The 12,806-nt window shown below is 32.8% G+C and overlaps 1 protein-coding gene across 1 annotated transcript in view; it reads left to right on the forward strand.

Annotated features, from left to right (window-relative positions):
- The window catches only part of LOC141298318 (uncharacterized), an 81,930-nt gene that overhangs the window by 27,096 nt on the left and 42,028 nt on the right, over nt 1–12,806 (forward strand). Inside the window, exons 4-7 of the mRNA XM_073828822.1 lie at nt 1,323–1,529; nt 7,154–7,258; nt 9,676–9,762; nt 9,842–9,987. Coding sequence (XP_073684923.1) covers nt 1,323–1,529; nt 7,154–7,258; nt 9,676–9,762; nt 9,842–9,987 — 545 coding nt within the window. The remainder of the gene's footprint in view (nt 1–1,322; nt 1,530–7,153; nt 7,259–9,675; nt 9,763–9,841; nt 9,988–12,806) is intronic.

The raw sequence follows: 12,806 nt of genomic DNA on the forward strand, positions 1-12,806 counted from the left end.
GGAGTAAATTGTACACATATTCAGTGGTCAAAAACCAAATGTGGGTCACTTTGTATAAAGATGATACTACTTTTCTTTTAAACAGGAATGCCTGAATTGAACATACCATGCCTGTAATTTAAGACGTATTAAAGATTTCTAATTTTGGTTTTAGATTTAATTCATAATAAACGTTTATTTTGGAATCTTCATTGTCACGGCTCTGTATCATTCAGTCCCAGAGATATAGGGAACAAAATAGCATGAAAAATAAAAAGTAACATTTTTATACATGACAAAGCATTCAAATATATAAACATATTGATGAATAATGAAGATATTTAATACCTTAATACCTTTAGGTATCACTTACCCATCACAAAACACTCACAATGTTAAAGAGATGGTTCACCCATAAAATCCAAGATGAACTGTAGTTTACTTTTTTCTTGAACAGAAAAGTAAAGAAGATTTTTAGCTGAGACCGTGGTCCTTTTTGATACATAAAATGCAATTTATTGGCTGCCGGCATTTTGAAACTGTATAACAATACTGTATATTGAGGTCTTTAAAGTAGTTTTTGTTAGAAAATATAGGGCCATATAGTGAGAAAAAAAATGGTTTAGGATTTACTTTGAAACATTTTCATTCTAAAATTGTTACATTCCCCAAAGAGTTTAGAAATAGAAAGACTGAAATAGTATTTTCTTGTAAGTCATACTCTAATAATCTTTGTTTTATTTGTAACTGCACATAATTACAAGCAAGCAGAGGCACTTTTTGAGTCAAACAGATGGCCCTGCCCCAAACTCACACCATTGGTTGAGGCAGTGTTGCTCTGTCAAACAAAAACATACAGTTGGCCTTGTAACATTTAAAGGTGATGTAACACTCCCATTAATGTCTTACCTGATAGCGAATGTTAAAACCAGATGTTTTACTAATAAGTCAAACACGAATGAGTGGGGCACTTGTCAGAATTCAAAGCAGAACATGCACATTTATGGAAAAATATGCTCGTTGGCAAAACACATCCACCGCCAACTTTGCAAGGACCCTCATATTTGTGTGTTTTTAACTTGATGGCATGTATCAAAGTACAAGTTGTAAAAGCAGAGCTTTTTATGTCCTGCCGGGACTAGTTTGTTAAATGATCCGCTTCATTTGTCCTTCTCACATTTTTGAAGCTTCTGATCACAGGACAGTTGTGAAGAGCTCAGCTGCTTTGAGTGTCTTTTGTTGCTCTTTTTCCTGTCGTCACTCTCTGAAGTTCATCCCCCGAGGCTGACATGCAGCGGGAGACTCATCCTTGTCCTCTGTCTGTCTCATCCTCCCCGGAGCAGGAGCAGGAGAGCCTCCATCAGGTCGAGCAGCGCTGCGTGCAGCTGGAAGCGCAGGTGGTGGGATTGGAGGAGCGTCTGGAGCAGGAGGAGGGCGCCGCCGCTCAGCTGGCCTCCCAGCGTCACCGGCTAGAGGCTGAGTGCTGCGGTCTGCGCCGAGACTTGGAGGAGCTGGAGAACACGCTGACTTCAGTGGAGAAGGACAAGCAGGTAAGACTGAGGTTCATACGCTGGCTGACACACGTTTGACCCGTTACAGTGGAGGGAGTGCAGCCATATCTGTTCTCATGAGGTTTTTCCACATTGTAAGTCATGCATCATTAGTAGTCTGGAGAATATCATTTGAAAGTGTATTGGGATATTTCATGCTAAATGATTTGAAGCAGAGGTCCTACACAGTTCTTGTTGGGACCAATCTAGATTTTTACTTTAAAATTCAGATAAAAAGACACTTGTAAATACTGCATGCATTTGTACATGGAACTAAAATTATGGAAAATGTAAAGAAGTTACATTATTTCTCATAATTGCAAATTATGTTTTGTGTCCCAGTTAAAAAAACAGACTTTATATTTAACAACTTTGTTTCTCATAATTGCAGCTTTATTTCTCATATTGTGACTATTTCTCTCTGTATTTTTTTAATAATCGTGACTTATGCCGTAAATGTGAATTTATTTCTTGTATTCTTTCATATTGGAACTTTATTTTTTTGTAAATGCAACTATTTCTCATGATTGCAGCTTTGTCTTATAATCGTGAATTTATTTCTCACTATTGCAACCTTATTTATCAGAATTGCAACTTTATTTGTAGTATTTGTGACTTTATTTCTTATAATTGCAAATTTGTGTTTCATAATTGCAACTTTATTTTCCATAATTGTTACTTTATTTCTCATGTTAGCACTGTATTTTTTGTCATGATTTTGCAACTTTTTTTTATAATCGCAACTTAAATCTGAGTTGTGACTTTATTTCTAGTATTTGCACTATTATTTTTAATAATTGCGACTATTTCTAATAATTGTGACTTTATTTCTCATAATTGTGATTTTCTTTCTCATAGTTGCGACTTTTATCTCTAGTTCTTGTAACTTTATTTCCTGTTATTGTGACTTTAGTTTTTATAAATCCAATGCTATTGTTTGTTTATCTTTATTTTATAGTGTACTTTTTTAAAATTGCAACTTTATTTCCAGCAATAGCAAATTTATTTATCACATTGGCACTTTATTTTTTTGTAATTGCAACAATTTCTTACAATTGCAACATTGTCTCTGATTGTGATTTATTTCCTTTAATTGTAACTCTGTTTATCGGAATTATGAATATTTATAATAATGGCAACTTTATTCCTTGCAATTTCAATTTTATTTCTCATAATTGCAATTTTATTTCTTGTAATTGCAGACTAATTTCTCATAATAGTCACTTTATTTTAATCTCACAATTGCAACATTGTCTAGTAATCATGATTTATTTCCTGTAATTTCAACTTTGTTCGTGTGAATTGCGAATATTTCTAATTTCTTGCGACTATTTCTTGCCATTTAAATTTTATTTCTCATAATTGCAATTTTATTTCTTGTAATTGCAGACTAATTTCTCATATTAGTCACTTTATTTTAATCTCATGATTGCAACATTGTCTCGTAATTGTGATTTATGTCCTGTAATTGCAATTTTGTTTATGGGATTTGCAAATATTTATTGCGACTATTTCTTGCAATTTCAAATTTATTTCTTAAAATTTGCAGTTTTATTTCTTGTAATTGCAGACTTATTTCTCTTTATTCTGCACTTTATTTTAATCTCACGACTGAAACATTGTCTCATAATTGTGATTTATTTCCTGTAATTGTAACTTTGTTTATGGGAATTGTGAATATTTCTAATTTCTTTCTTGTGACTATTTCTTGCAATTTCAAATTTATTTCTTGTAATTGCAGACTAATTTCTCATATTAGTCACTTTATTTTAATCTCATGATTGCAACATTGTCTCGTAATTGTGATTTATTTCCTGTAATTGCAACTTTGTTTATGGGAATTGTTAATATTTCTAATTTCTTGTGACTATTTCTTGCAATTTCAAATTTATTTCTTGTAATTGCAGACTAATTTCTCATATTAGTCACTTTATTTTAATCTCATGATTGCAACATTGTCTCGTAATTGTGATTTATTTCCTGTAATTGCAACTTTGTTTATGGGAATTGCAAACATTTCAAATTTCTTGCAACTATTTCTTGCAATTTCAAACTTATTTCTCAAAATTTGCAATTTTATTTCTTGTAATTGCAGACTAATTTCTCATATTAGTCACTTTAATCTCACGATTGCAACATTGTCTCGTAATTGTGATTTATTTCCTGTAATTGCAACTTTGTTTATGGAATTTGCAAAAATTTCTAATTTCTTGCAATTATTTCTTGCCATTTCAAATTTATTTCTCATAATTGTGACTTTAGTTCTCATAAATGCAACTTTGTTTCTCATAATTGCAAATGCATTTCTTGTAATTGCAACTATATTTCTCGTTATGGCGACTTATTTCTCATGTTGGTGCTTTATTTTTTGTAATTGGAACTTTAGCTTTACTTCTCATAATTTCGACTTTTCTTTCACTTTATCCAACAGTATACTTGTGAAGTTTGACGTGACAATGAAATGTGGTAAGGGTTGTTCTGGCAGGATCCCAAGAATTCAGGTGACATACTATCCATGCTAAATGTGTAAGATCTGCCGCTAACGTTAAAATACACAAGACCAGACCTGCAGAGCTTGTTTGCTCTTGTACACTTCAAATGGAAATGGTTTGGAGTCCATTTGTTGCCATAGCAGAATTATGGGTGACTTCATGTGTGACCTCAACTCAAGTCTTATGAGCATTACATTCAGCTTTCATCTCAAAATTAAAAACAAAACCGTAAAAATATTCTAAAATATAATCAGTTCCTTAGGTGTTGTGGCATGATAGCAGTAATTGTTATCTTAACTGTGCCACATAAAGCTGTGCTGACTTCTAATTCGAGCTAGGTGTGTTGCCTTTCAATTACAGCACGCAGTCCGTAATTATTCCAATTATAATTTTGTCTCATCTCTTACCAATTTACAGTAAGTGCAGATGTGTGGGGTTATTTGTCTGCTCATAGTTCTAGTTTATGTCTGTTTGAGTTCAGAGGAACAATGACAGCTGGTATCAGGATAAAAGTATTTGAGGAGCTTCTCTACTCTTCTAGTCTACATCTGCTCCTCAAAGCTCCGACAGGCCCAAACCCACACACACACACACACACACACACACACACACACACACACACACACACACACACACACACACACACACACGTGTGCTCCATTAGTCCCTCATGTCACTGTTGAAACAAATCACATCTGCCACATGCAAAGTCAGTATGAGCTCTTTATTTTTTGTAACAAAATTGTGTATTTCATAATTGCAACTTCACTGTTCATATCAGGACTTTATTGTAACTTTTGATTGCAATTTTGTGCCTACAACATTTTTCTCACAACTACACCTTTATTTGTTGTAATTTTGACCTTTTCCTCATATTGGGGCTTTATTTCTAGTAATTGTGACTTTTTCTTAATATTGTGGTTTTATTTCTTGTAATTATGACTATTTCTCATAATTGCAAATTTTTTCCTCCAAATGTTGATTTTATTTCCCTTCATTTTGTCTTCCCCCCCCCCTCAAATTTACATCTTTATTTCTTGTAATTGTGACTATTTCTCATAATTTCAACTTTATTTCCTTTAACAGCGACTTTTTTCTCACAATTATGTTTTTATTTCTTTAAATTGCTGTTTCCTTTAAATTGGGGCTTTATTTCTTGTAATAAACTATTTACTGTAATTGCAACTTTATTTCTTGTAATTGTGACTTATTATTATTTGCAACTTTTTCCTTCACAATTATGTTTTTATTTCTTGTAATAGTGTTTTTTTATTTTCATATTGCAGCTTTATGTTTTGTAATTGTGACTATTTCTCATAATTTCAACTTTTTTTCTCTCACTATTACTTTTTCTTAAATTTACAACTTTATTTCTTGTAATTTTGACTTTTTCCTAAATTGGGGCTTTATTTCTTGTAATTGACTCTTTACTGTAATTGCAACTTTATCATAATTGTGACTTTATTTTCATTAATTGTGACCTTTTTTCTCACAATTATGTTATTATTATTTCTTGTAATTGTGGGTTTTTTTCATAGTGCGGCTTTAATTTCTTGTAACTTTGGATTTTTTTCTCATATTGGGGTTTTATTTCTTGTAAATGTGACTTTCTCATAATTGCAACTTTATTTCTCACAATTAAGATTTTATTTCCCTTAATTATGACTTTTTTCATATTGGCACTTTATTTCTTGTAATTGTGACTATTTCTCATAATTGCTACTTTTTTCCTCACAATTACGATTTTATTTCTGTTAATTGTAACTTTTTACTCACAATTACACAATTATTTCTTGTAATTGTGACTATTTCTCATATTTTTGTTCATAACTGTGACTTTATTTCTCTTAATTGTGACTTTGTCTTGCAGTTATGTTTTTATTTTTGTAATTGCTATTTTTTCCTCATTTTGGGGCTTTATTTCTTGTAATTGACTGTTTCTCATAATTGCAACTTTATTTCTCATCATTTTGATTTTATTTCCCTTATTTGTGACTTTTTTTCTCAAAATGTATGTTTTTATTTCTTGTACTTGCAACTTTTTTCTCATATTGGGGCTTTATTTCTTGTAATTGTGACTTTCGCATAACTGCAACTTTTTTTCTTACAATTATGATTTCATTTCATGCAGTTGCAACTTTCTTACAATTATACCTTTATTTCTTGTAATTGCGACTTTTTTCTTATATTTATGCCTTTATTTCTTGTAATTTCAACTTTGCTCTCACAATTACACCGTTATTTTTGTAATTGTGACTATTTCTCATAATTGCAACTGTATTTCTCATAATTTTGCGTTCATTTTCCCTAATTGTGACGTTTTTCTTACAATTTATGTTTTCATTTCTTGTAATTGTGACTCTTTTCTCATATAGGGCTTTATTTCTCATAACTGCAATGTTTTTTTCTCACAATTATGATTTTATTTCATGCAGTTACAACTTTTTCTCACAATTCAACTTTATTTCTTGTAATTGCACTGTTTTTCTCACAATTATACCTTTATTTTTGTAATTGTGGCTATTTCTCAGAATTGCAACTGTGTTTCTCATAATTTGAATTTTTTACTTACTTTTGACTATTTTTCATAATTGCAACTTTTTTCACAATTATGATTTTATTTCATGCAATTGCAACATTTTTCTCACGGTTACACCTTTATTTCTCCTAATTGTGACTGTTTTAATTTGTTGTCATTATGACTGTATTTCTTTTAATTGTGACTCTTCGTCATGATTGCATTTTTATCTCGTAATTATGACAGTATTTCTCATATTTGGACTTTCTTGTAATTGCGGCTTTTTTTGTAATTGTGACTATTCCTTTTGATTTCAACTTGTTTTGTTATTGCAACTTTTTCTTGAGTTGTGACTTTTTTCATAAATGCGACTGTATTTCATACTGTAAGTAATTTTCAACTTTATTTCTCATAATTGCAACTTTATTTCTCCTAATTGTGACTTTATTTCTCCTAATTGTGACTTTATTTCTCCTAATTGTGTTTTTTTTTTCTTGTACATGCAACTTTGTTTCTCGCAATTGAGACTTGCCTGTAATTGGAACTATTTTTCATAATTGCAAGTGTTTATCTTACAAATATTCCTAATTCAGATGCACCTGAACTCTGTCTAGTCCTCAGACTCTGCGGTGAGGAAGCTCTCTGAGGATCTCGCCCAGAAGAGTGAGCTGGTTCAGAAGCTGCAGAAAGAAAAGGAGCACCTGGTGGAGTTGAGCCAGGTGAGTGCTGCTGAAATGCCATGGGATCACATTCTCTGCATGCATTTGTTCATGTTCCAGAATCCATCACTCAGACCATTAGCCTTAGACATATGTTGGACAGTTTTGACTAGTGGTTTCCAGTCGGTGTAAAGGTCAGTCATGAGGCAAGGTAACTAATGCAATCAGCACAGGCTGCTCCTTTAAATGGGACAGACCCATCTGGAAGACAAGTTGAAGGTCGTTAACAGGTTAGCGTTCATCCCTCTGGCACAACAGTCCGTTTCCGACCTTAATCTGGAAAGTAACTTAGAGCATTCAGGTCACTGATGTGATTGTTTCTTAAATAATAAAGAAATTTTTGCGAAATGGTTTATAATGAGTTGCAGCAGTGAACTTCTCAGAAATCTTAATTACCAATCAAAACACTGTTTATGACTCTAATACAGCACTCTCTAGTAATTGATACGGTTTTTGCATGTAATAAAATGTATGAATTAGTCATGTGGTTTTAACCTGGTTGAAAAGATGGTTTTGTGCTATAATTAGGAACAACTGTTCTTAAATATTTTGTTGTAAGCAATTTGTCTTTATGCATCAGTGTTGTGATGCTTTTTGAATGTCTGGAATTATTAATTCAAAAATACATACTTCATAATTCATACATATATTTTTGTGGGCATAAGGACAGAAACATCAAGGTAATACAATGCCATAATGAATAAAAAAAATAAAATAAAAAAAACTTTTCTGTTAAATAATATTAATAAAAAAACAGTAAAGCATTTTTATAAATGTGACCAACCAGAGGGAACAAACTATACAACAGCAAATTACATCCTAGAAATATCAGAAAATTTTACCTTTTATGTCAAGGCAAGATTAGTTCAAGTTGTAAATTGTTATTTTTGTAATTGTGACTATTTCTCATGATTGCAACTGCTTTTCTCATAATTTTAACTTTATTTTCCCTAATTGCAACTTTTTCTCACAATACACCTTTATTTCTTGTAATAACAACTTTTTTCCCCTCATATTAAGGCGTTGTTTCTTGTAATTGAAACTATTTCTTGTAATTGCAACTTTGTTCTCACAATTACACCTTTATTTTTTGTAATTTTTACTATTTCTCATAATTGCAACTGTATTTCTCATAATTTTGACTTTATTTCACTTTATTGTGCCTTTTTTCTCACAATTTACATTTTTATTTATTGTAATTGTGACTTTTTTTTGTCATAATTGTGACTATTTTCCGTAATTGCGGCTTTTTTTTCCTCACAATTATGATTTTATTTAATGCAATTGTTTTCAACTTTTATGAATTAAAGTTAATTTGGATTATTTTTATGGTCATAAGGACAGAAAAATCAAGCTAATACAAAACAATTGTGTTAAATAATTTTAATAAAAAACATTAAAGCATTTTTATAAATGTGACCAACCTGAGGGAAAAATCTATAAAACAGCAAATTACATCCTAGAAATATCATATAATTTCACCCGTTCACCGATTAGTTCAACTTGTAAATTGTCATTTGGTGCAACTCCTAAAACCCCAATGATATTTATCAATATTTTATGTTATTTTTAAAATAATAACCGTGTTTTGAATGTTTTGAAAGTAATGATTGTGTATAGTCACATTCATGGTGTGAGAAAAAATATTCTATTACTTTTAAAGTCATTAAATTGAGACTTTTCTTAAAACACATAAAACACAAACATAAATGCAAAAAGTATTTTTTTTTCCAACTTGGCAAATGTGTATTAAATTTTTTTCTTATTTGTCATTGACCCTGATAATGTATTACAGCTGTGAACTGCTCTCAAATCTTAATTACCACTTAAAGTGTTGTTCCAGTACTGTGTCTGTCCCTTTTCCAGAAATTGCTAGGCATATCCTCAAATTGATGAATTATTAATGTATTTTTGACCTGGAGAACAGCAATTTAAGCTAATTTGGAAATAACTGCTTTCTAAGTAATGTGTCTTATAGATGCAGAGCACCAAATCACAGTTTGGTTCACCTTAGAAAGTCAAGAAGTGTCTTATTTTCCTCTCACCATCTCTTTTGTGCTCCATAAAACTCTACGATCGGTGTGGAGTAACGTAAGCCAGATGTCCAACAGTAGCAGCTCATGATTTACGACCTTCATCAGAGCAGAGGAACCATCGCCAGATATGTGAGCTCTTCATTCAAGGAGAAAACCAAGAGCGTAGTGTTGGTGCGATGGCGTGGTGTGCTTTACATTTTAGTTGACTTCACTTTAGACGAGAATGAATGTGCCTTTCAGGGTCTGATTTGATTAAGCCATCATGCTTCCTCTGTGATCGGCCGAACGAAAGCATCCCGGTCAGATGCGAGCCGTTCTTGGCTGGAAAATTTATGCCACATCTGCTCGACAGACCCGCACGTCTCTGTTTTATTTTTGCAGCAGGCCATCGAGGACTTGCAGTGTGAGGAGGAGAAGGTGAACCTCCTGACCAAAGAGAAAGCCAAGCTGAAGCTGCAGGCGGAGGATGTGAGTAGATCATCAGATCACTGTGGCACGACCACCGATAGTTCATGAAGTCACTTCAATCTGCTTGATGTTCTCTTAGCTGGAGTATCTGCTGGAGCAGGAGAAGAAACAGAGGACGGATTTGGAGAAGAGCAGGCGGAGGCTGGAGGGAGACGGTAGGAACACTATGGACAACCTGAACGAGATGGGGAAGATGAGAGCCAGTCTGGAGGAGATGATCAGGAGGTGAGGAGACGTTTAGTTCACAAATGCAAATGATTAAGACGAGACACTGCAGGTGAATAGGGTAAAAAATAACTAATACTTATCACCTTACTTACCCAGTTGATGGATTACATTGATAAATGCAAACTTTTTTTGTATTACAAGTTTTCTAAAATGTTAGGTTAAATATGCAAATGATCCATTATTTGATGAAATATGCGCTAATTTGCATACATTTCTAGCACAAAAATCTAAACACTGGATGAAGTCAGTTTCAAAATTCTTGTTTAATTTTTTTGACATATTAGAGTCAAGAGATCTTATTTCGTCATGCCATAATAAAAAAAAAAAACAATTTTTTTTTTTTTTTTACCATTTTTTGGGGGAATAAAATGTATAAAATCAAGATATATATATATATATATATGAACAAATCCTTTAAGGGTTGGTGTGGGTAAGTGCTACTGAAGTGGAGATTTATGGCTCAGTGTTAAAGAAAAAAACTCAAAAAATATGCTTTGTAATTTAAATCTATTGACACAAATAGATGAAGTGCTATAAAAGAAACACTTAACAGTGTTTTATGGATGTCTTCTTTCCACTAGTCTGAAAAGACACTTTATGAAAAACCAAAAAGCACAAAATCTCAAACTTGACAGGTGCATGAAAAAACTGCGTTTTTGCCTGCAGTGTCTTAAGAAGTTACTTAGAAATCGTTGTTTTATTTGTTCACATGTCCCTTTTTTTCTTTGTTTAGTCTAGAATTAAACTAATAAACTAGAAACAAAAGAACAAATAACAAAAGAATTTGTAAAAGTATGGTATTTGTGGTAAAAAGCAGCCCTGCTGTTGGGGCTAAAAGGCACAATAATTACCATGATAAATAATAGAAGGCTTACTTTTCCATTTGTTGACATGGCATTGTTAGATTCAGATTTAGTAAATATCATATATTATGTCCTGTCTTAAAGATAATCACCATGTTTAGAATGAACCCATCATATTGTTAATCATACCATATAATAAAATATAATTTGTTGTTATTACTGTAAATCTAAATTAAATTACTAGGGGATCTCCTTTAATGCGTTCAGAATCTTTACATCTAAATATGATTTTGTTTCTGTATTTTAAGATATGTGTTTTATTTTAACATTTTAATAACAGTATATTTATTGAACAAAAATAGTTTTATTTATCAAAATAAGCTGAAAATAATACAAACTTTGCTAAAGTGATTGTTTTGAACAAGTATTAACTCATCATTTAAAAAAAACCCATTATTTTAGCTGAAGTATTTGTATTAATACTGTGTGGGGGGTAAAAGGCCTCCTAACCACCTCATACATGTATATGATTTTTAAACAAAATGAGAAACTTGTATGATTTATTTTCACACAAAATCTGTTGCTCTATAAATTTTCAATACAAACGTATATATTTTTCTGCAATCATACACGTGAAAAGCACTTTTTTTTTCTTAGGGTGGGCCTTTAGCCCCCTTATACCCTAATATTATAATAACTAATATAAAAATAAATGATCTCCTAAAGCCGTTGATGACTCTTAAGCAAAGCTTTAAAAATAGAGAAGGTCTCACAGCAAAACAGATGTTTGGACGGCTTTTGTCTATAACATGATATGTGCTTGGAGCGCCGCTATCTCTGCTTTGATGAGTTAAAGGCCTCCAGGCTCCTAGAGCTGTTCAGGCTTGTTAGTATGCAGAAAGCCGTATATTCTGGAGAAAGCAAAACCAGCTGTTTCATGGAGGCCCACATAAGAAGAAAAAACCCTGGAAATTCCTACTTATTTTAATATATGAGTAATGGTGAAAGGGTTAAAAGTAGAGTAGAGATAGTTTGAGGAGGAGAAAAAAATCACAACAGCTCATTATGTATGAATGGAAGCACTGCCTTTCAGTTTTCTGATAGAGGCATCATATGTTTTTTTGATTTCATGTGATATTGAAAATGGTGCTGCTCGTGTCCAGTGTAGACCCAAGCGGCAACCTCCCGCTCTCTCTATTGAAACCAACACGGAAGTGACTTAAAATGCAATTTATCGACTGGCCGCTAGAGACTGGTTGCAGAAGAGAGTCAATCCCATTGGCTCCCCATGTTAAAATGCCCAACTTTACAGCAGAAAAAAGTATGTTTACAGCCTGGTACAAAAAGTGGTTTTGGTCTATATAGCTAGTTTTGCCCTTCATGTCAACTGTGAGGGGGTGAATTTTTTTTTTTTATAACCCATCTGTTTAAGTTCCATTAAGCCTTAAAGTTCTGCATAATTAGGGGCGTGGCCACTTGAGTGACAGGGGGATTGCCGCTGCTGTCACCACTGTTGCGCTAGGCGGATGTTGTTTCAGCCATAGATATATATATACGTAGATGCCTCATTAGCGACTGTTTCTATGGGCCTTTATACGTAAGCCGTTCGCCATTTTGTTGCGTTCCACTTGATGTCATTCACCCATAGATCTATGTAACTGACCATAGCAATCACTGAATATTCGAAATGCTACAGTCCTGCACAGCCGTTGCTCTGCGAACCTACGGTGAATGACGTATGCATCTACGTGCTTGGAGCGGTCCAATGGGGTATCTACGTACAGTCGTGGCCAAAAGTTTTGAGAATTACATAAATATTGGAAATTGGAAAAGTTGCTGCTTAAGTTTTTATAATAGCAATTTGCATATACTCCAGAATGTTATGAAGAGTGATCAGATGAATTGCATAGTCCTTCTTTGCCATGAAAATGAACTTAATCCCCCAAAAAAACTTTCCACTGCATTTCATTGCTGTCATTAAAGGACCTGCTGAGATCATTTCAGTAATCGTCT

Source organism: Garra rufa, chromosome 22 (assembly GCF_049309525.1).
Source record: "Garra rufa chromosome 22, GarRuf1.0, whole genome shotgun sequence".
Taxonomy (NCBI): domain Eukaryota; kingdom Metazoa; phylum Chordata; class Actinopteri; order Cypriniformes; family Cyprinidae; genus Garra; species Garra rufa.